Consider the following 24,595-nt stretch of genomic DNA (forward strand, 5'->3'; position numbering starts at 1 on the left):
CTCTGCTAGCAGCTCAACAGTGACAGATATCCATATCTGCACTGATTCCTTCCACCCTCCCATGTTCAGCACTCAGCCTTGCTGTAAAGGGGGATTTCAGAGCAGCAGCTTTCCTGACCAAACCCTGAGCTCTGCAGGGTGGCAATCTGAGCTCTTTGTCCCAACAGCTTCCCCAGCCTGGAGCAGCAGAGCTGCAGCTGAACGTTGCACATCATCAGCTCTGTGCTGCTCCAGCACTGGCTATCAGGAGATCTGAGTGCACATCTGAGCCAGAGCCATGGCTTCTCTCAGAGTCTAAAATCCAGCAGAGTGCTTTTGGAAACAGGCAGGTTGACCTTTGACACAGAAGCATCGATTTTCCTCCCTCTCCTTTTGAGTTCACGTTTTTACATTTCCGTGGCTTCTGACATTTTGCAGATTTTTGCAAATGAACGTGATGATAGACAGGAATAAACCTAATTGTGAGAGTCCAGGAGGAAGCAGAGAGGAATGCAAAGTAGGTCAGGGAAGGAGAAGGTGGTGGGAGCATTCTGACAGGAGGGAAATCTCCTCCAGATAACACAGGGAGAGATTTCAGCTCCAAAACCTTTTATTGCCTTGCTGAGTTCTGATAGACATTGCCATGGTGCTCTCTGAAATATTGCAACTCTCTGAGGTCAGAGCAAGCTTTCCATGGAAAATGATAATGTTCTGCTTCCTTTATTTTAATTAGTATTTCAGTGGAAGGGAGGAAGTTGCTGATTTATGTAATTCTTTCAAAGAGGGCAGGGCAGCAAACTTCAGAGTAATTTATTTTTTGACATATATATTACAGTGGTTTTGAAGACTTTTTTGCAGCAGTTTGCAATCCTTTTCTGCAGAGCAAAACATTCACCTCAGACAGCAGAAATTCACGAAGTCATCACTGATTCATGCATTTCATGGTTATTTGCTATTTTTGCAGCCTCATCTGTGCATTTTCACTCCATGGCATCCTGCAGCCACCTTCAGTGCTATCTGCTGTGCTCAAGTATTTATGCAGATTGCTTTAAGAATATGCTTTCAACCAGTTCAAGAACAACAAACTCTTTTAGATAATTGTAGTTATCTGTGATTTTTTTTTCTGTATGTGAAAATATTTAATGAACGAAAAAAGGATATAACTTGGTTTTTAACAATGAAATATGAATCTCATCTAGCTGAGAGCATTTCTAGAAGTTATTAGTGTTTTCCCTCTCAGCAGTGTTTGTTCCCAGGCTGCAGTTTTGCTCCTCTCAGCATGGCTGGCAGAGCTCTGTGAAGAATCCCAGGGATTTTGGGGAAAAGAGCACTGAGGGTGATAATTTTAGTGATCTCAGCTGCAAGGCTCATGGTGTGGCTCATGGTGTCACCCTGAGATGAGCTAAGCATGGAGTTTTAATGCTCTGTACATTAACATCATCCTCAATTGAAACTATTTCCATGGTTTAAATGCTTGCTGAAAATCAGCTCTGTTTTGGGATTTTTCTGTACATCATGTGAGGGAATTCAGCAGCAGGTGAGGTGTCCAGTGACACACCATGTGGCTCATGGTGTCACCCTGAGAGAGGCTAAGCAGGTAGTTTTAACTGCTTTCTACATTAAAACCACCTTCAGTTGAAATTCTTTACATGCTTAAATGCCTTCTGAAAATCAGCTCTCTTTTGGGGTTTTCTGTATATCATGGGAGGGAATTCAGCATCAGGTGAGGTGTCCAGTGACACACCATGTGGCTCATGGTGTCACCCTGAGATGAGGCTAAGGATGTAGTTTTAATCCTCTGGACATTAACACCATCCTCAGTTGAAATTATTTACATGCTTAAATGCCTTCTGAAAATCATCTCTGTTTTGGGGTTTTTCTGTACATCATGGGAAGGAATTCAGCAGCAGGTGAGGTGCCCAGGTGACCCAGGAGGTCCCTGGCAGGACCTGCAGCAGGACACCTCTGCTGGCTCACATTGCTCCACTCAGACAGGATTTCTCTTCCTGATGGAGCAAAAGCCAATTGGCACCTCAGCCCTGCAGAGCACTTTGCCTCTCCTCCCCTGGCACACAGACCAGTTTAACAGTGAGCACCTGGCCTTCTCCCAGTGCTCAGAATAAAGCTTTTCCTCACAGCTCTTGGGGCTTGGAGGCTCTTGGGCATCACTTTGCTCCTAGAGGTGAAGTCCTGCTGGGAGGAGCAAAATCTCCTCTTTGTGCTGCTTTGTTTTCTTTTCCCTTCAGCTGCTGACCTGAGCTGATCCCAACATTGACACCTGAGGCTCACTGTGCCTTGCAAGGTTGGTGTGCTGAGCTGGGTGGAGCTTAGCACAGCTTTGTCCCACTGGATTAAAACTGTTCCCACTGTGCAGTCACTGTGCTGAAAAAATCATTTTTTTGAAAGCTTAACTGTGCTCATGTAAAACTTCAGTGTATAAATGTCATAAGAATCAAATCTTAGCATCACATTGCTGTGCTGAGGAAAGAGAGGTTTCTCTTGAATATTTGGTATTTCTTGGCTGTTGTTCCTGTGTAGAGAAAAAACAAAAACCAACAAAAAACCCTCCATAAACAAACCCAAACCCCCAGTCTACTTAATTGAGGGAAATAATATAAATTAAAAATACCTCTGCAACTGCAAGGCTTGTGGCTGGCAGCCCTTAACCTCATTTGTAGCTCTTGAGAAAGAAGGAATCTCAGGTTGCAATTACCTGTCCTAACACTCCACCTTGTAGCAGGTATTCATGTGTAATCACTTGGACACAACAATGAAAATGTGATTTACAGGGCTGTGCCATTTACTGATTTCTTGCTCAATGAGAGCAGCCTGATGCTTGTTCAACTCTTGCATCTCTCACTGCACTGGACTCAAACTGAAGCAAGTTGCTCTTTCAGATGGAATGTTTGAAAGGTTGTAAAATAGTTCTCTGAAGGTCAGTCAGCCACTCAGCTCGGGTTCTGTATCTTAACCTCCTTTTGCTGTGTTCCTGGTGCTGAAAGCAGTGGAGTTCCTGTGCTCCTGGTGCTGAATGCAGTGGAGTTTCTGTGTTCCTGGTGCTGAATGCAGTGGAATTTCTGTGCTCCTGGTGCTGAATGCAGTGGAGTTTCTGTGCTCCTGGTGCTGAATGCAGTGGAGTTTCTGTGCTCCTGGTGCTCAATGCAGTGGAGTTTCTGTGCTCTTGGTGCTGAATGCAGTGGAGTTTCTGTGTTCCTGGTGCTGAATGCAGTGGAGTTCCTGTGTTCCTGGTGCTCAATGCAGTGGAGTTTCTGTGCTCCTGGTGCTCAAAGCAGTGGAGTTTCTGTGTTCTTGGTGCTGAATGCAGTGGAGTTCCTGTGTTCCTGGTGCTCAGTGCAGTGGAGTTTCTGTGTTCCTGGTGCTCAAAGCAGCTGAGTTTCTGTGTTCCTGGTGCTGAATGCAGCAGAGTTTGTGTCTTCTTTGGCTGAAATCTCTGAGCAAACACAAACACTTTCTGCTGCATTAGGGACTTCTGTCATCCCCATGCTTTTTTCTTCTTTTCCCTCCTTTTAATAATCCACTTTGTCCACATATCAAAGCAATGTTCATTTACCCAGTAATTTATTTATGTTCATCCAAAATCAAGATTATCCTGTGTGTTTTCACTAACTTTTCTCCACCACACACTTGTAACTTGTGGAAGCTCCCAAGCAGAGCTCCTGCTATCCTCAGCAGAGCAGGGAAAGGAAATCACCTTCCCACCTGCCTGTCCTGGGCAGCATCCTACCTGCTCTGTGTGAAAGGGAATTTCATTCCCCAGCAGCAGTGTCACCTCAGCAGCTCAGTGTCACTGCTGTATCTGCAGCTGGCTCAGGGCTGACTGTGCTGTTCAGAGCTGAGCACAGTGGATAGGGGACATTTCCCACCCCTCCCCTGGAGAAAAGGTAGTTTTGCTCATTTTTGGAGCTCAGTTTAGTAGTTCCACTCCCAGCTGCAGCTTGACTGGGAGTGTAGATGTTGCTGAGGACAACATTCAGCACATTGGGCTGCTAAACCTTCTCTACAGCTTGGAGAAGACCTTGGAGTTAAGGGGATTTACAGGAGGACTTGCCTAAAATCTCAGCTGTTTCAAAAGAGCACTTGTGTGCTGTGCTAAGCACACTTGAATTGCAGCTTTCAGTGGGAATTAAGAGGCTTTGCATCTTGAAGATGAAAGATGCAGCCAAAAGCATGGAGAAATCTGCAGGCTCTCCAGGCCACCTGAGTTATTCACAGAAATGGAGTAAAACTTGATTTTCGTTTTGTTTTCAGTCCACATCTTATGTCAGCTCTTCAAAGTAGGGATGAAGAACATGAAGGGTTTATTCAGCAATGAAGAACAGGAAGGGTTTATGCATTTTAGAGAAAATTTCAGTGCCAGAGACACTTCCCATTCTATGGTCATGTGGCATGAAGGGAATTTTTGATTTTTTTTGTGTGGAAAGGAAGATGACAATGTCAGTACATGAGCCAAGGGATCAGGAGACACGAGAGAGCAGCTCAGCAGCCAGCCTGGAGTGTGGATGTCATTCTTTTTGTTCTCCCCTGGCCTTTGGAGCTGCATGTGTTGTACTTGGAGCAGATGATGCTCTTGCTGTGTCAGATTTTCGTGTTAACTCATCACTGAGGCTCTTGGCTCACCCAGAGGGAAGGTTCAGATCATCATTTCACCTTTCCCACTGTTCCCCAGCAGCCCCAGAGAGCTCTGGATTTACCACAGATTACCCTGGATTTACCCCCTTGGGAGCTCCAAGGAGCTTTCTGGTTTTCCATTCCTCCTCTTGGATAAAAACTCTGAATAATTTCAGAAAAGCTTTCGGATAGAAGAGACACCTGGGGAGGAGAGGAGAGTCAGTGGCAGGGAAAGGACAATGTTGGGTGTAACTCGCCTCAGTTTTACTCAGATTTATGGCAGAACATCCCTGCTGGTCTCCAGTGGGTTCCTCCCTGACTGCAGACAGGCAGGCCAGCTGCAAAAATGGATTTGCCTGTTTGCAGTGCTGTGGGCTTTCTGCAAATTAATAGTTAATTAGCACTGGAGTATAAGGAGACGAGGCAGAGGAGATCCATGGAATTGTGACTGTGTGTTTCATGGCTGGAAATGAGCCAAGGATTTTGGGTCAGAGCATGGAGAACTGCAGTGCAATGCCAGTGCAGGAGCTCTGTGCTCTGCTGCTCCCCAAAATCACCTTCCTCAGCTCTCTGCATTTCTGTGTTTCTCAGTTTTAATGGATGAAATGCCTGTGCTGGACCTGCATCTCCCCAGAGGGTTTGGGGTCTCTGCAGGGAACACAGCAGAGAAACCTCAGCTTTGGGGTTATCCTTGCAGCAGTTATTATTGTCCAAGTGAATTCTCAAAAACAACAATTCCAACTCCAGTGCCAAGGGCTCCAGACAAATGGGTGGAATCTCAACTGACTGCTTTATGGCTAGCTTGGTTTTTTCCCCTCTTTCTCTCTCCCCTTCAGTGTTTGAAGTCAGAATTGCCTCTGCACAACTCAGGCTGCAGCTGGCAAGAAAGGAGATTTCCTCTGCTCCACAGTGGGGTGTATAATTGACAGTAATGGTTGTACAATCCCGAGCTCAGGGCTGGTTTTTCCTTTCCCTTCCAAGCCATCCCTCTGGAAAAGAGCTTGATCAATGGCTGAGCATTTCAGCCTGGTGTTAACACATGCAGAACGTTAAAGAGCCGCTTCAGGAATAAATAATCTAATTCCGTTTATAATCCTAACTGTTGTTTAAAAAGAAATAAGAGTAATAATGAAAACAAATTACCCTTTATTGAAATATTAATCTTGGATGGTAATTGCTCCTGAATAAATATTTCAGTTGCAAAGAGTGGGTTGTATTGTCAGACCCTGAAAGCTGTGCTGTGGCTGAGGCCAGTGCTGTGCTTGTGATGCTCTGAAAGCTCTGCTGTGCTCTGCCTGCCCTGGGATTGTCACTGTGCATTAGCAGCAGCTCCCTGAGTGATGGATGAGTGCTGAAGGAGGCCAAGGACGTCACTCTGGCTCTGACTCCTCGCTGGGGTTGCTCCAGTCACATCAAAATGATAGATAGATATATATTTTCATCAAAGCAGCAGCAATCACAGCACTGGGGCTTTGTGCTGGCTGGGAGAGCAAAGCAGAGATAAAAATGCACTCTGTAGTTTTTGGGGGAATTGGTGGAGCTGGTGCTCCAAATTCATGCTTCTGACCTCATCCAGGTGCAAAATAATACACCACTGAACTTCTTTAAATAGACAGCTGGGATCTCTGGGCGTTAAAAAACTGCATTATCAGCTGCTGCTTTTATTTTTTATTTTTATTTGTTTTCATTTCTCCTTCCCACTGAACCTTGTGCAATGGCACTGCACTGGTGCAGAGCACAATCACCACCCAAACAGCCCCCAGATTCCAAATGGAGCACTAATGGAGGACTTCATATCTTTACTTTAAAGTCTGTCAAGAAGGCAAATGTTTTTGGCCTTTTACAGATTTAAATGCAGTGGAGTGGAATAATCTATCTAGAAAAGAGCTGACTTTCTGAAATCAAACTCTATTATGGACTGCCTTGCAGTTTGTGGAGATTAGGAAGGTGAGACACAGAAAACCAAACCATTGTCCAAGGTTTTCCACTCTGCTGGATGTGCTGGGAACAATCCTGACCCATTCCTGGGAAAGGATGAGGTATTCTCCAATATTCTTCAATATTCTTCAATAGTCTTCAATACTCTTAAATATTCTTCATTCTCCAAGGTTTTCCACCCTGCTGGATGTGCTGGGAACAATCCTGACCCATTCTTGGGAAAGGATGAAGTTCTGCTCCTGGAGGATCTCAACGATCAGGATTTGTTTGTTTGCAAATCCTGCTGTAACCCTGAACTCTTCCTTTTGGGAGTCCCTGACAAGTGTGAGATCCCAAATCCCATCCAGGATGTCAGAAATGGCCAGAGCTGAGTGCTGGAGTGGCTTTCAGGGTCACTCAGCAGAGCAGTGCCACAGCCAGACGTCTGCTGTGCTCTCTGCTCAGCGTCTCATGTCAGCAGCAATTTTTCATCACTCTGGCTGCTCCAGGAATACTCAAGTATTCCTGCTTGAAAATGGACTCAGTGCTGATGTCCACTGAGGTCAGTCCAGTCCTGATCCCCAATTCCATCTCCAGCTCCAGCAGTGCTGTAGGACTGGGGGAAGTTTCTCTTCCTGCCACAGGGAGTTCAGCTGTGCTTTCTGAGACACAAGAGCAAAGGATCATTGTGTGTTCAGCATGGAGCTTGGGAAAGCAGGAGCACACTTCAATTCACACTCAGCAATACCATGGAGATGTCGTTTTGTTCCTACCTGTGGCAGAAATGTCTGTTCTGGAGCCACTAACTGCTTCAGTCCTCATTTCTCTAACTGCTTCAATCTTCATTTCTCCTTCTCACACAAATGGCTTCCCAGTTGTTTCTACCTCATCTTTTCTCCACACAATTCATCTGCCCATTTCTCACACTCATGTAAAAACTTTGGCACCAATCCTTTGGCGTTTTGTGTTTTAGATTATTTTGCTCCTTAGCATTGGAAAAGTCTCCACCAGAAATTCAGACGTGATTTTGTCGCTTCTTGTTTTACATCTCCAGGAGTTTTGCAGAACACCATGTTTCTTTTATGAACAAAGAGTGAGAGTTCTAAATTATTAACCATAGAAATAAGAGATAGAGACATATTTTGTAAAGCACTTTTCTTTTGGAATTGTCAAAGGAAAGTTTGATTAATTCATGGTTTTGCATGGTTTTACCATGAAAAAAGAGTAGATTTTCCTTAAGTTTTGGAGTTACTGCTGGTCATTGTGTGTCCTAGGGTGCTGTGATAGAGAAAATAATCCTATTGCATTTTGAATTTCCAGTAGCTGTGCTAACATCAGAATCAGCCCATCAGACACCAAAATACCAGTGAGAGAAAACCTCATTTTTCCATGATAGCACTGTGAACTTTGCTGCTTTGCTGGCGCAGTCAGGATGGCTGGGAGCAGAGTTAGGTCATGCTGTTCATGATGGGAGCCCCAAATCCAGAGCTCTGTGTCCCTGCAGGTCAGTTCTGAGCAGCATCACTCAAAGGTCAGCAATCATCTTCTCCACACATAATTTGGTGAATTTCCCGAGTTGAACTGCAGAGTTTGCTGATAACTGAGAGCTCAGCAGACTGTTTGATTCATTCCTGTTCAGCAGAGTATTTACACATCTGCTTAACCTGGGAGAGCAGAGCTTGCTGAGCAACTGGGGCTTGAAGGAAAACCAGGAAGCCATAAAATGGAAGTTTTTCTGTCAGCAGCCTGATTTCTGTGCATTTTCTGCCTAGGAATGAATGCATTCATGGATTCTCAGGCAGTGCTCTGCATCTCTTCTCACAGAGGCATCACTCACTCCTTCCCTTCTGCTTCCGAAAATTTAATAATCCTTAACCTCTGCCCTGCTCTCCAGTTTTGTTGAAATTGGTCTAATGTACTGCAGGGAATGACAGAGACTCAGATCTACTGATTGCATAATCTTGTCTTTATTAAGGAGCTTGGAAAAAAGAAAAAAAAAAACCCCAAACCAGCTTGTTAGAGCCAAAACTGCCACTGCAAAAATGATTTCTTTCTGAGCATTTTATCCTGTGTGCTTTTAAACCCTCCCAGTTATTCTGTTTGCTACTTCTGTTTGAGGCTCTTCCACTGTCCTTTTCCTTAGAATTTGCTCTATATTTCCTGTTGTTTCTAATTATACTCTCCTGCCTACCTCCTCCAGCAATTTTCTCTCCTCGACGCTTAAATCCTTGAAATATTTGTGGAAAGTTAGCACTTTCCCTTTCTTCTGCCTTTTAAGCCTCACCTACTGATTTTTTTCAGCAAATCACCAGCCTACCTTCTGCTCTGCTTGCTGTTCCTTCAAGTATTGCACATTCAGGCCCTCTGGAAATCTGGCAGATTATTCCTTCCACCGTTTTTCTCAAAAACCCTGTCCATTTCCTGCAGTCACCGTGGCTCTTGTTTGTACTTTATCCTGCTGTGCAGTGCCAGCAGAACTAAAGTCAAGCAGCTTGAGCAAAGCAAATGGAAAGCCATGCCTAAAATCCCATTTATACCCACAGACTGCAGGGATAATTCTGGCAGCGCTGTGTTTTAATTCTGCACCTCGTTGGGTTGCTTTTAATGTTCCTACCAGCTGCCTGCTGGATTTCTCCACACAAATTCCCAGAACTACGCTAGTTAGGAGGTTTGGAGTAAGTTCCCCATCCACATTTTCTGTTTTGCTTGTTGGAGGAGATATTTTAAACCTATATTTTGGTGGTTTTGTGTCCCAGCCGGTTCATCCTTGAGGATTTTCACTGCAATGTCTATATTTGCAAAGGCTCCATGTTAGCCTTGCAAAGAAAGAGAGTTTACATTCAATTAAGTCATTAAAGACTCATAATTGGACTATGAAACACTGGGGCAGCAGCAGTAAGAGTGTAAAGCAAATAAGAGTTAGTAATTCAAGCAATCCATGGTTTGGGTGTTCACTATGAAATGTTTCTGGAGGAGAAATTGATCTTCACTTACTGCTTTTTCCCATTACGTGAATGATTTATGAGCCTGTTGAAACTATTAATGATTACTGACATTACTGAATTCATAATTATAACAATTAGGGTGTCTCTTCCCCTGCCTCCAGCTCAATAAAATCAATATGTCTATTCCAAGGGCTGGATGTGCATCCTTCCACTGTCAATTGCAAAGATTTTTCACAGATTTTCACAGATCAAAAAAAGATTTTGCAAAAATCTTTTCGCAAAGATTTTTCACCTGAGATTCCTGCAGGCAGGAGCAATGCTGTGCTGCTGCTCACACCCCAGAGCTGGTGGTTGTTTCCTAAAGAATCTGTTTTAAGCTCCAAGATTAATACCTGCAAACTCACCTCTGAAAGTGGTTTTGAAGCCCAAAATCCATCAGCTGGAAGTTTGCTCTGCTCTGTCCCTCCCACAGCTGGTGGCATGAGATCCTCACTCTGCTCGGGTGACATTTCCTACTTTTCCTTAATATTTCATGAAGCATTTCATGCCACGTCTGTTTTTCTCTCTCCACCACTTCTCCAGTTATTAGTGGCTGATGTTATTATTTTTACTGAAAGAGTAAAGATTTCCTTTTGGAAAAGGCAAACAGCTGCAGTTGTGACAGAGTGCATTGAGATAAGGTAGTGAGAACCTCCCAGTCCTCAGCCTGCCTGCTTACATCAGTGAATATTTAAAGTCCATTTGGGTTTATCTGCAATAATGGTTTTGTTTACAGCTGGGCTGGGATGGGGAAGAAGCTGCTTGGCTGAAGGTGATTTGAGGACACAGAAACTTGGAAGGAATGCTGTTGGCTGAGGGAGTTATTATCAGGCATTGCATGTTTCCAGCAGGTCTGCAGAGTTAGTTAATGTTTTATTCTGAGCACTTGTAGGAAGTGCAGCTCTGTTTGGCCATGGCTGGGTGGGATTTGAACTCCTGCTCTGGCCAGAGGCTCCTCCAAGACTTCAGCTCCAGCCAGGGTGGCTCCTCTGGCTGCTTCAGCCATTAGGGTAATCAGCTTCTGGAAGAGTCTGCCAGGAAATAAACAGCTGAAATCCCTAAGGGATTGGAAAATGGAGTTTAATGAGTTTGTGCAGAGCTGCTGTGGTGTGCTGGCTGTGCTGGCAGGGAGCTGTCCTACAGACAGAGCTGCTCTGTCCTCTCCAGCACTGAGATGCAGCTCTGCTTGCTGCCTGTGCTGCTGGCTTTTCCCTCTGCAGTGCAGAATCCTGCCTTTCCCAGAATCCTGCCATTCCCAGAATCCTGCCATTCCCAGAATCCTGGCTTTCCCAGAACGCTGCTTTTGGTGTGTGCAGCTCCTGCCCTGTGCAGCAGTGAGGCTGTGGCTGCTGCTGGCCAGGCAGTGACAGCAGAGCCACCAGGGAGGGACTGAGAGCTCTCTGAGATCCCTGCAGGCTCTGCTCAGTCCTGCCCTGGGGTGCTGGGCTGTCCCAAGCCCTTCCCCTGGGTAATTCTGTGCTTTTACAGCCACAGTCAGAACCTGGGCAATTCACTGTATTTCTGAGAGAATCCAAGGATTGCCAGGAATGATGTGTCCTTTAAATCTGAGCAGTGCTGAGCTCTGCTGCTCTGCAGCCTCAGGGGAACAGGGGAGAAGTCAGCACTGGTGCACCAAAACCCCAAATGACTGATTGACTTCAACCCCAAATGACTGACTTCAACCCCAAATGACTGACTTCAACCCCAAATGACTGATTGACTTCAACCCCAAATGATTGACTTCAGCCAACAGTTCATGCTACTCAGAGCATGAGTTCTGTGAGCTTCTGAACTCTGACAGTGTCTAATGTCACAAGTCCATCACAGGCTGGATTTGATCTGACAGGACTCACTGCAGACCTGGATCATCATCCTGTCTGGGATTTCCTCATGGCTGTGGTGTTATCCCGAGGTGGATGGAGGGGAAACAGCTGCTCAAATAAAAATGTGGCACAGCTGGAGCAGGCAGAGATATTATCCTGATTGTTACAGACAGAATAATTTACTGAGAAATAATTCACCTTGAGAAAGGTGTGAGGCCAGGGGCTTTCAGACATCTCTTCTAACCCAGACTGCCCTATAATTCTGTGATTTAAAATCTGTTTCAGCCTAAAGTTCCTTCAAAAAGCTCGGTGTGGAGGGAGGCAAGGTGTTCCTCTCTTCAGTTTATTTTTATATTATTCCTTAAAAAGAAGAATCAACAGGATTCTGGAAGCTTCTTTTGTTTTAATATTACAAAAGCTGGAAGATGTTTCCTTTTTTTAATTCTAGACTTGGCAAACGCTGAACATTTGTGTAAAGAAAACTTTTAAAAATTTTTACTTTAATTGAAAAGAACTTTGCAGTTCTGCAAGATACACAAGTTCAGCAGAAATAACTTGCTGAATAGTTCAGAGCAAAGTCCTGCAGCTGAGGATTCTAACCTCATCTACTGGATGTGCCTTGGCAGGAATCTCCAAATAATTCTGAAATTCACTGAGAGCTTGAGTCTCGTGGAATGTAATGCTGGTTTTGTATGGAATTGCATTTGTTGAAGCAGTGTGGACACTAATCAGCAAGGCATTAAAAAATCTATTTTAGATCTCACCTTGGAGATGTGGAACTAAATGCTGAGATCAGATCTTTCAGTCTAGATTTAGTACCACAATTATGTTTTTAAAAACTGAGCAGGGGGTAGAATTCTAAAATAATTCCAAAGTTAAATGACCAAGATGGGCATCAAGAGGAGCAGCTGAAGATCACAGAGCAGCAAAATGCTGCATTTCTGATGTGAATGTGGAAGCAGTAAATACCTTTTGCCTTTCAGGGTTCAATAATTACTAAAACAGACTTAAACTGAGCTCCCCAAGTCTATTCCCACTCACATTTCTGCACAAGTGTGATGTGCTGCTGGTGTGCACGAGGGGTTTTGAGGTGGATAAATATTAGTGGGATGAGGGATGGATTTTGCTGCAGGGCTGAGTGCTGAGCACAGTGCTCGAGCTCTGCTCGGTGTGCTGGGATTCCTCAGCAGCAAATATTCACAGCTCTGTGGGTTTTCAGCATGAAAATCCTGGTCTTTGTGCAACTCCTGCCATTCCCAACATTCTTGCATTTCCAGCAGACTCTGACACTTCCCAGCCTGCGAAGCTGGGATGGGAATGAAGCACCCCAAGGGTTTGTAGGGTGAGCTCAGGGCTGTCAGTGATCCCAAGGCTCAGCTCTGGGGCTCTGATGGCAATCCCATGGCACTGCTCACCTCCCTCCCCCTGGGCTGAGCTGCAGTTTGACTGGAGCCTTTGCACCTCCTGTTCCTGCACAGAAAATGAATATTGTGGTGTATTTTCCCTAATTTTCCCTAGAAGATATACCCATTATGGTATGTTTTTCCTGTTTTCCCCCATTAGTTAAGACAAACATCACAACACTCCGTGGTTGTCCTGTCAGGTGAGCTCTGAGCCTTGGCTGGATCTGTAAAACTTCAATTAATGATGAACTCCTGGGGCTGCTTTTCCTCTTTTGCACTTTTATCTCACTCACAAGTGAGTTTTCTCACATTTATTGTTATTTTTTTGCTTTTCCTCTTTTGCACTTTTATCCCATTTACAAGTGAGTTATCTCCCATTTACTGTTATTTTTGTGCTTTTCCTCTTTTGCACCTTTATCACACTTACAAGTGAGTTATCTCACATTTATTGTTATTTTTGTGCTTTTCCTCTTTTGCACTTTTATCCCACTCACAAGTGAGTTATCTCCCATTTATTATTTTTGTGCTGAGGACAATAAAAGCAGCAGCTAGAGCAAGGCAGACTGACAGTGTATTTTCTGGGTTTTATTAGACTTTGTAGTGTCAGTAAAACCCTTTTTGTATCCCTTCAGTTCCCTCCCACCTGCACAGAATTGGGGTTTTTCTGCTCTTGCCTCCAGATTGAGCTGAAATCTTCTGATTGCCTCAGAAAAGGGATGTTTACTGACTGCTGTGAGCAATAATGGATTTTTATGAATGGTTATTAGAGTTCATGGAATAAAGTGAATGTTGATTCAGCATTCCCTTGGCACAACGTGGGAAATGATCTCTGGGTTTCCCATGTCAAGAAACACTCAAGGTCCTGATTCTGGACTGAAATGCTGACTTGGTGGGAAATTCCATTTTAAATTGGTATTGTATTAGGAGATTTGCTAATTTTTGCTCACTTTTGAATTATTTGGGAAAAGTGCTATCAACAGCTGGAAAATCGTATGGTGAATAATTTATTTGACAATAGCAAAAAAAAAAAAAAGTCAAATAAATAATTCAGCAAATATTTCTCAACCAACACTACTTGATGTCAAGCTCCGGAGAGATGGATCAATTTTTAAAAATAACTTTATTACATGATTAGCAGACTCATTTCTCGGTGATTTTTCTTGCTAGCTGGTTCACTTCATACAGCGATTCCCAAAGAAAAATGACTTTTCAGCCTACCTAGCCTGAATTTTTAATAGTAAGATGACAATGAATAAAATGAAATTTTAATGCAGTGCTGTATGTTTCACCTCCTCTTGATCTATCAGAGGTGAATAATGATCTTTGCTGTGGCTCAGAGCTCCAGGTGCTGCAGATTTTGGGATTTTCAGTGCCCTCTCTGACCTTGGCACAGCCTGAGCCCCAAAATCTCCCTTTCTTGTCTAAAATATTTGTTATTTTCTATTATGATTGCAGTGGCTAGGAGGCAGGGAGTGCTGTGCAGAGCATGCTGTGTCAGTGCTGTCAGCACAACTGCTATCTCACCACATTGCTGGGGCTGGTTTAAGGAAATTCTGACTTTCTTGGGTGAAATCAGACATTTTATATTGAACTGCCAAGGAGGGAGGGGATGCTGCTCGCCTTGCCAGACAGATTCTCACCCTGGGTGGATCTGGGAGTGTTGAACTTACATTCTGCTGACAGCCAATAGCAGATGCTGTTCTGCCTGTTTAAACTCATGTTTAATGTCAATTCTTCCAATATTTGAATTTTTCCCCTTAATTCCTGGTTAAGGAATAAAATAGTCCATGGAAATGTTGTTATTTTTATCTAGTATAAAAGCTTTTTGCAAGAAAAAAGCTAGAAAATATTCATGGATTGCACCCTAGCTTGGAAACCTGAGAGAAAAGTGAATTTGATTCATTAAAATAAAAAATGTCTTTTTGCTGTAAGAATATTTGGAGGCTTTTAGCTTATGGTGCATGTGAGTGGTGCAAGAATTGTGAGCTTCCAAAAACTCCTGTCTGGAGTTCTTTCCTCAACTCAGCCTTGTCTGCCCTGCTGTATCCAACAATTCCAACAATCCCCAACATTTCCCAGCAATTCCCAATAACAATCCCAACAATTCCCAATAACAATCCCAACAATTCCCAACAATTCCCAGCATTTCCCAACAATTCCCAACATTTCCCAACAATCCCCAACAATCCGTAACAATCCCCAACAATTCCAACAATTCCCAACAATCCCCAAAAATCCCCAGCAATCCCCAAAAATCCCCAACAATTCCCAACAATCCCCAATTCCCAACAATCCCCAACAATCCCAACAATTCCCAGCCCTCCCAGTGGCACCAGAGCTCTGTGGGATTTGTTGGACATTGAGCTCCTCAGGACACCCCAATTTAGTTTGTTCTGATCCCTGCAGGAGAACAAATACAAAAAAACACCCAAAAGAGCTGCAATGTGGTGTTTGCATCTCCCATCCCTCGCAGGAGGATTTTAAATCTCCTCTGCCTGCCCTGGGAGGAGTTTCCAGCCTTTCCTGGAGCTGGAGCTGGACCATTTCAGTGCTCCATCTCAGGGAGCACTGCCTGAAAACCCAACAGAAATATCCTTCTTGCAACGAGCAGCTTTGACTTTTACAGAAAAACCACAAATATTTTTATGTGACTGAACTCCACAGATGAATATTGTTTGGCCAAATTCCTCCATTTATGCTTTTTAGCTGTTATATCTCTTTGTAATCTTCTCTTTCAGAGGTGTTTAGCATTTCTAAGAGGAACTAGTTCAGATAATTTCTATCAGAATCCCGTTTGGTAGCTGGTAGCAAAGTGTAGGTTTTGCTGCAAGGAATGCTTCATTAAAACAGCTGCTTTGAAGGAGAAAAAAGAGCTATTTGTGTGCCTTTGGGGTTCCTGCAGCTGTGCCATTTGGGGGCTGAACTGATGGATGGAAGGACTTTGCTCCACTTCTCTCTCCTCACCTTCCCCACTGCCTTTTCCCTGGGAGAGGATGGGAATCATCACCAAACCCAGCCAGGGGACAGCCTTGCAGAACACACTCAATTCTGCTCCTCTCTGTGCCTTTCTCCCCATTTTGGGCTCCTTTTGTCCCCATTTGGGCTCCTTTTGTCCCCATTTTGGGCTCCTTTTGTCCCCATTTTGGGCTCCTTTTGTCCCCATTTGGGCTCCTTTTGTCCCCATTTGGGCTCCTTTTGTCCCCATTTTGGGCTCCTTTGGTCCCCATTTTGGTCTCCTTTTGTCCCCATTTTGGTCTCCTTTTGTCCCCATTTGGGCTCCTTCTGTCCCCCACTTGTCCCTTGCACATCCCACCCCTAACTCCCAGGCTGCCCTCAAATCAAAGCAGTTTATTGCAGTGCCAGGAGCTGTTGATCCAGCAGAGTTGGGATTTCTGTCTGAATGCAAACATCCTTCCTGCCACAGCAGTGTGACTGGGATGGGAAAGCTTAAAACCAACCAAAAAACCTCACAAATAAAAATATTGTCTCCCCTGAGAGCTGATCTCCTCTCCTGAGTTGGAGAGATATTTTTAAGAATTCAACCAGACAATCTTTTCTTGGTGAAGATAAGCGAAGAGAATATTGGGATTTTCTCCTGAGTGCTTTAAATATAGATGGATATATATATTAAAAATGTATTCCTTCTGGTAGAGGAGATTTTTCACTCAGTGATTTCTTTCCTTTTAATATCCTCTAGTCGCCTCCCCCTTTCTTCCCCACCCAAAGCCTGGTTAGGTGTGAAGACAGTTTGTTATCTAGGCTGCACTGCAAAAAAATGGGTAAAATCCACTTTATTTAAAGACTTCTGGGTCTGCTGAATGTAGGGGAGTGTAAGTGTGATGTCAGTGCTATAGGGGAGCTCAGGGACTGGGGAGGAGGGAAGGAAGGAAACCCCAAAAATCAAATATTCTGAAGGAAGGGCTGATTCTCTAGTGATCCTTTGGTTTCCTTTCCACCTCCTTACTTTTGCTTAGGAAACAAGGAGTGTTTAGTGCTAATATCAGGAGTAATGGCTCACAGTTCCTAAAGAGAGGAGCAGAGAAGGTTTGTGAAACCCTTTTAGTGAAATTGTTTACACTCTGGAGAAAATACTTCAAGAAAAGATCTTTTTTTTCATTTTCAAAAGAATCTATAACAAAAAAGAAATATTTAAAAAAACCCATGGAGCTTTGCTGCAACATAGCAATGCTTTGGGTTTGATGCATTTATCCTACATTATTATTATACATTATTATTATTATTATTATTATTATTATAATATTGTTATCCTCCATCTCCTGATGTAGGAAAAATACCTCCTGACACCTCCTGCCTGAAAAAAATTCCAAATTAGTGTCAAATTTTAAAAGATAATTATTTTTTTCAAAGAAACTTTTTTTTTTTTTAACGTGCCTTGCAATATGCTAAATTCTTGAAGCAGAAACTCTTCTGAAAGGTAATTCACACCTCCTTAACCACCTTTTTTTGGGGTTTTTTTTGCTCTGGCTGATGTTGTTTCCTCCTCTGCAGGACAGCACAGCACAGCACACGATCTTGCTTCTACCCAAAAAACGACTTTCTGTCTGAAATGCCACCTTATTCCACTTTGTGATGCATAAATCATCTCATCCCTTCTTTTTAATGGGGAAGTAATTTTCGGTTTAATTTTCTCTCCAGCGAAACGATTTTCACAAACTCCCCCAGGCCTCCTGGGCTCAGCTGTGCTGCTGCCACTTTCCTCTCATTCTAGAAAGTTTTCCCAGTTATTTCTTCCTTCTCTGAGCTCTGTTCCTTCACCTCTTGCAGCATTTCACCCTGCAGCTCACCTGGGCACGTTTGGGATGCAGAACAGAATAAAATCACCTTTTTTCTCTCCTCTCCCAAAGGCTCTTCCATTAAATTTCCTGTCAGACATCTCATTTTGCATATTCCTGGCTTCAGGCTCTTCGTGTCCATTGTGGAGACAGGGATGGGATTTTGCACATTTCATCCTGAGGAGTTCCAGGGGGAATTTGGGAGGTTCAGGGTGAGGCTGATGGTGTGAGATTTGGACAGAGAGCAGAGCAGAATGGGGAGCTTGGGCTGAGCAGCTCTGCCAGCATCCTGCAGCATTTATAAAGTGGATTTTGTGGATTTACAAGGTGTCTCCTTGCAAAGTGTGCCTTGCAGGGTGTGCCACCCCTCCTGCTTCTGTCCCCAGAGAAATGGGATTGTCACACAGCCTCTCAGTCACAGGGACTCCCAGGCTGAAAGGACAGAGCAGATTTATTTTTTTTACATATAAGATATTTAGGCTGTGTCAGAAGCAGCAGGTGCAGGATGGCCATGGGGAGGTAGGAGATTCTCCCCTGCATAAAGGACAGAGATTCCCATTGTTCTTCACTTGTGAGAGCTGCTTGATCTCTTGGTGGGGAGAACAGGAATTACAGCACAGAGCTGCTGGGCTGGCAGGGGGGAAGACTGACTGCTCCATTCCAGTGAAGTTTTCTTTTTTTTTTTTGTATCCTTGTGTTCAGTTTGGGCTGAGAGCCTTTACAGAGTTCTGCATGGCCCAGAGCTGAGCAGAGCCTTGGTTTGAGAAGAGTTGATTCTTGGAGCAGAGTTTATTCTGTGGTTCATTATTGGCACCACAGAGAATCCATTCCAGTGTAACTCTCAGCTATAAACAGCAACACCCTGCTTGGGGGATTTCACTTGAAATTAGCACCAAGAACTGTTTCACTCCAACATTCTTCAGCTCAGCCTGAACTGCTGCTGTGAACCTTTGGGTTTGTCCATCCCAAATTCCTAACCAGGTAATTTCCCATTGCAGCTGGCAGTGTTGCTGCTCTCTGGGCAGCAAGAATGGTTTAGTGGCTGCAAAGATGAGCTGCCACCAAGCTGCTGGCTTCTGGTGACCATCAAGTGGATGTCCACCTCGAGGAGGATTGTCACTGCATCCTTCCAGGGAGCACTGCCTGAATACCCAACAGAAATATCCTTTCTACGAGTAGCTTTGACTTTTACAGAAAAACCACAAATATTTTTATGGGACTGAACTCCACAGATGAATATTGTTTGGCCAAATTCCTCCATTTATGCTTTTTAGCTGTTATATCTCTTTGTAATCTTCTCTTTCAGAGGTGTTTAGCATTTCTAAGAGGAACTAGTTCAGATAATTTTTATCAGAATCCCGTTTGGTAGCTGGTAGCAAAGTGTGGGTTTTGCTGCAAGGAATGCTTCATTAAAACAGCTGCTTTGAAGGAGAAAAAAGAGCTATTTGTGTGCCTTTGGGGTTCCTGCAGCTGTGCCATTTGGGGGCTGAACTGATGGATGGAAGGACTTTGCTCCACTTCTCTCTCCCCATGTTTTTCACTTCTTCCTTCACTCTGCCCTAATCACTTCTTTTATCCTAATCTCCAACATACCTGGAAGAGAAAAAAACCAAAAAAACAAAAAACCAAAAAACAAATCCCCAAAAAAACAAAAACAAAAAAAACCCCAAAACCCCAACAAAAACAAAACAACAACAACCAAAAAAAACCCCAAAAAACCCCACAAACCCAAAAGAAAAAGAGGGTTTTGCCTTTTTTTGGCAGGGTTTTGGTGGTCCCAAAGGCTGGCACTGTGCCCTCTGTCCCCATCCCACAGGACACATCCTGTGACAGCCCAGCAGGGACAAGGAGGATCAGAATCCAAGGAACAATGCAGGAAAGCACCCTGAACAGCATCCCAGCCCCAAGGTTCATAGTCTGAAGATTCAATTAGCTCTTTAAGCACAGGATTTACCTGTGGCAGAACACACTGCACAGACCAGGCTCTGCCAGGCATTTCCAGGCACTGCTCTGCCCGTTCTGCTCTCACAATCAGGGTAACTGAGATTCAATAGGCAGAAAGCAGCTTCTGATCCTACCTGGCTCAGCATGGAATCCAACTGTGCTGGTTTAGAAATGGAGCTCTTTCCTTCATGGCATGCAGAAATGAGAAACTGAACACAATGTGTTCCCTTTTGGAAACGCTGAGGGTCGTTTTAAATTCCATCCAGGAGAGGAAGAACACAGAGCATCCAGAAAAATACAAATCTTAGAGATGATCAGATCAGCCTCTTCAAGGAGCAGCATTGGATTTGGTCAGCACAGTGGAGGTCTCTGAGTGTTTTGGGAAGAGTCCCACACTGGGGCTGCTGTCATAACTGGTCTTCATCAAATTAAATCCTTAGTTTTAGTTCTTTTTCCACATCAGCTGGGAAGTCTGCTGGGATTTGGGTGCAGTTTGGGATTCTCCAGTCAGCTGCTGAAATGCTCCCTCTTTTTCCCAGTTGCACTCTCCACCATAAATGGCTTGTGGCACTTCAGTTCTGTGCCACTTTCTCTCCTTGGGGATTGTTATCCCAGAGCAGGAAATTCTGCTCTTCCCTTTCCCCTCCACACAACCCCAAAGATGGTCCAGCATTCAGTGCTTCAGGAGCAAAAGCATTCTCAGTGTCCCCTGGATTTGGGACCTGCTAAGGAATTCCACATTCCTCTACAGCTTTACAGTAAATTGAGTATTTTCTTGTCTCTCTTGATGCCACTGGCCTGAGGAGCTCACCTTGCCAAGACACACAATTTCCATGCAGTAGCTGATTTTCTAACAACCTTTGAGGGAATTGCATCAGTTCCAGTTCTGCTCTGTGCTATTCTCTGCCATGAGCACAGAACCCCAGGAAGGCCAGTAACCCAGGGTGGGTTTGGGAAGGTAACCCCAGCACCCCAGGGTCCCAGAATGTCCCATCAGGGAGGCTTTGCTCTGCTCTGGTGTTTCTCTCTGGAGGATGCAGGCAGGGTTGGCTGACATCAAACAATCCAGCTGTGTAACTCTCTCTCCCAACAAGCTCCATTATCTGTAATTCCTGCTTTAGCAAAGGACAAAAGGAGCTTCACACTGACATTCACAGCAAGGTAGCAGCACAGCCAAAAATTAATTCCAAGTTTTCCAGCGCTCTGCTCCCTGCTGCCCTTGCTCACAGACCTCATCCTGAGCTCTGACCTTCCTTCCATGCCTCTCCTTTTACAAAACAGAAAATGCTTCTGCTGCAGTGCTTTCCCATTGCAAGGAGTGATTCCCTTTGCATTTGTTCTGTGCTGCTTTAGCAGGGAGCAAGCACAACGTGCAGGTTAGGGGAGAGGCTGGCAGTCAGGTCAGGCTGTGGTTTTAGCTGCTCTGCTGTGATGTGGTTGTGTTTCTCCACCTGTGATCAATGCCACAAAGTCTTCCTAAGCCACTTGAATTTGTGGGAAATACCCTGAAAACTTAAAGACAAAGTGCAAATGATTCATTCAATATTAAATCCATCATCCCACCAAATCCTCCCCTTGAAGGAGCCTTAATCCAAGGTTTTATTAATATAAAAGCAATTCTACTCCTGGCTTATCAGCCACGTGAATGAACATTTCTCCTCCTTTCTCTCCCGCAGTGCTGATGGTCCTTCCTCTGAAATCATGCAGATTGATTTTGAGGTTGAAGACCTCCCAGAGCCAGCTGAGACCCAGCTCATCACGTGGCAGGTGGAATATCCTGGGGACACCACCTCTGACCTGGCCATCTCCAGGATCTACATCAGCCAGAAGGAGCTGGTAGGAGTTCTCCCTTTGGCTATGGTAAGGAATTCTTTGCCATTCTGCAGCTTTTCAGTGTTGTTGAGTGTCTGACAGATGGAAATGATGAGCTGAAAGGGGAGGAGGGATGGAATTTTCTGCACCTGGAGGAACACATCCTGATTTCTGAGGGGAGAACAGCTTCCCCTGGGAGGCCAAGTCACCAATACACTGATTTTTTGGGGTCAGAAACAGAGTTTCCAGCGTTTCCACTGCTCAGAGCTCCCTGGGGATGCTGCAGGAGGTGTTTTTGGACACTCAGGTCGTTGAGGGACATGTCTGACCTGAATCAAGAGCACTCTTAGGTTTAATCTAGACTTCCTGAATAGCAGTTTTTCCAGATTTCAAATTCTAGCTCCATTTTAGAGTGAAAAAAGAAATAACTGGGATGAATTCGGAGTGATTTTTAGTTCCCAGGGGAGCACAGAATGCAGAGCATAGCCAAGTGTTGTACAGAAATGCAAACAGCTTACAGTCACAGTGAAACCCACAGGGCTTGAAAAACACCTGATCCTTCAGCCTTGTTCTTGTCTAAAAAACCTGTTAGACACCCGAATTTCCTGTCCAAACAGCAATTCTGTGCATTTCCTCCTCTCTCCCCTTCCCATTGCATCACTGTTGGTGATGAAGCAAACTAGAGCAAGCTCTGGCTGTGCCTCATTTCTGTTCTTAGGCAACCTGTGAGGAAATATTGACACTTTATTATTTAGTGCTGAAAGAAAACCAAAAATCAATCTCAGAGCATTTAAAAAAATGTAACCTGGATGTTTGCCTAGCAATAGCAAGTTAATTGTGCCATTATTGAAGAGGGAAGGTGTTTTCTGCCCTTCTGGCTGCTCTTGTTATTTATATTTACCAACTTCAGAACTGCTTAGACGTTGAGATTCTTTGTTTCACCCAAACTGTGCTTTTCTCCCTGTGGAATGATCTGATTTACATCAGCTGAGGTGCTGTGGGGTTTCTATTCTCTTCACACATAATTGAAAAGAGAAAAGGTTTCTCTCCCAGTGGTTCCAGTGGTGGCAGAAAACCACATTTCTCCCCCTGTGTGCCCAAAATCCGTGATTGCTTTATTATCAGGTGAAACAGTGGCAAAATATAGCTCAGAAGAGCAAAAATAGATTCTCCTGGCAGTTGCTACAAATCAGCTCACTCTCTTCATTTCCATTGAAGATGAAGAAAAGCCCATTTTCCAGAGGAACAGAACTTTCTGCTCAAAGGTCACACAAAGGCTATAAAGTGATCAGGAAATGGCATTTTGCAAGGCAACAGGTGTTGGGATAATGGGGAAGAGAGAAAGCCAAGAGAAATGGCAGCAATCCCTGGATTACTGACAGCCTGGGAATAGTTTAACCTTCTCTGCATTAGCTGGAGTGTCAGGGAGGAAACTCTAGGGTATTGCAAAGCTGCAAATCTTTGTCAGGCTTGGCTTTGTGCTCAGGAAAGGATGATTCAGGTGCAGACCTTTCGAGGCATCTCCCTTTGATTAGTTTGATAGTTCAGTTTTCCCTGCGGTCTTTGCAAAGCTGGCTTGAAAATTGCAAATCTAAAATGGAAAGAAAAGAAAAAAATCCGCTTCTTCCATTTGGAAAGATCCACAAGGAAAATGAGGTGTTATGTTATTTTATTTCTGGGGTTTTGGAGATGGGGTAATTTGGGTTGGTTTTTTACTGGTTCTCTTAGCAGAGATTTCATGTAAAGTAATTTCATTTCAGTAATTTCATGTAGAGAAGCACCAAACAGAAATGCTCTGGAATATTTCAGTTACAGGGTAATCTTTCCAAAGAACAATTTTATTGCTTTCACATCAGGCAGAGCTTTGGTTTTTTTTAAAAGACTCACACTTTAGCATCTCATAGTCTTTTCTGCTTGCTGTCATGGATCTGTAAATTGTAAAGCAGCAGATTGATCCATTTAGATGTTCCTGTTGTCTGATCCATTTAGAGTTCCTGTTGTCTTGAGTTACAAAATGCTGCAATGGAAATATTGAAAAGTACACAGTGACACCAGAGCAGTGACAATGCCACTGCTGCTGCATTACTGGGGATTTGCTGTACTCACCTTGCTTTTCCCCAATGCTTGTTTTTAATTCCTTTGGCAAACTAGAATTCCAGTTTTTGATGTCTGTGCAGTAAAGGCAGCTCAGGATGAGCTGTGGGTCCCAGGGTTGATAAATTAATTATCAGAGTAGTTTGTTAACTTCACTTTCTCCTCCAATACAGGAACATTTCCATGCAGGATGCTCAGTATTCCTTCAGAAATTGCTCTAAAAGGTTGGAGGTTCAGGACCTTTAGCTTTTGGGAAGTTGTTGTCCACAGACATCTTTCAGATTTCCAAACCAGCAAGTTAATAGCAGAGCTATATAAACTATATAAACTACATGATACATACTGGATGGGATTTGGGACTGAGCTGAGTGGTGAGGCTGCAGTTTGCCTGGCAGAGGCAAAGCTGCAAACACAACTTTCCTTCCCTCCCAGCAGTTTTTAACCAGGCAGAGGTGGATGGGGAGCAGTGAATCACAGCTCCTGGCAGCTGCTGAGCTCCACTGTCTCTTCCTTTGGCCCATTATTTATTATTATTTATTGTCCTCCAGCCCTGCAACATCAGCCTGAGGTCAGAGGGAGGTTTGGGCAGAGAGAGATTTACACCAACTGGAGAAAATCCTCTGCAAGGGATTCCTGATTTGTGAGAGGAGCAGGCAGGGGCAGTGCCCAGCATGCAGCTGACAGGCTGGAGGGCAGGGACAGGATTGTCCTTGTGCCCTGAGTGTCCCCAGAGTGTCCCCAGCGTGTCCCCAGAGTGTCCCCAGAGCTGTCCCTGTGCCCTGAGTGTCCCCAGAGTGTCCTCAGAGCTGTCCTTGTGCCCTGAGTGTCCCCAGAGTGTCCCCAGAGCTGTCCCTGTCCCCAGAGTGTCCCCAGAGTGTCCCCTGTGCCCAGAGTGTCCCCAGAGTGTCCCTTTCAGAAGGTCAGGTTCATAAGGTAGCTGTGAAGAATAAAAGTCTTCATTTGTTGGACAGAAATAGATTATAATGCACAGCATGTAACAAACTTCGTATTTAAGGGTATATTTGGTAAAATCCCTGTTTTGATACATCCCAGCAATTACCAAAGCAAGGCTGACTCTGAACCCATTCTCCTCTTGCCAGTGAAAATGCTCTTCTCCTCAGACCCAACAGACCCATTTTGGTTTGTGAGAAGTCCCATTTATGGCTGTCATATTCAATAAATTGTATCCAAAACCTCAACACCAATTTAACATTATT

At 44.2% G+C, this 24,595-nt stretch overlaps 1 protein-coding gene across 4 annotated transcripts in view; it reads left to right on the top strand.

The window, feature by feature from the left end:
- The window catches only part of TMEM132D (transmembrane protein 132D), a 190,925-nt gene that overhangs the window by 97,672 nt on the left and 68,658 nt on the right, over positions 1–24,595 (top strand). For all 4 annotated transcript variants that reach the window (XM_085075363.1, XM_085075365.1, XM_085075364.1 and 1 more), the window contains one exon: positions 21,149–21,332. In XM_085075363.1, the coding sequence (XP_084931489.1) occupies positions 21,149–21,332 (184 nt within the window). The remainder of the gene's footprint in view (positions 1–21,148; positions 21,333–24,595) is intronic.

The sequence above is a fragment of the Lichenostomus cassidix genome, chromosome 15 (genome assembly GCF_008360975.1).
Source record: "Lichenostomus cassidix isolate B80296 chromosome 15, HeHo_3.0, whole genome shotgun sequence".
NCBI lineage: Eukaryota > Metazoa > Chordata > Aves > Passeriformes > Meliphagidae > Lichenostomus > Lichenostomus cassidix.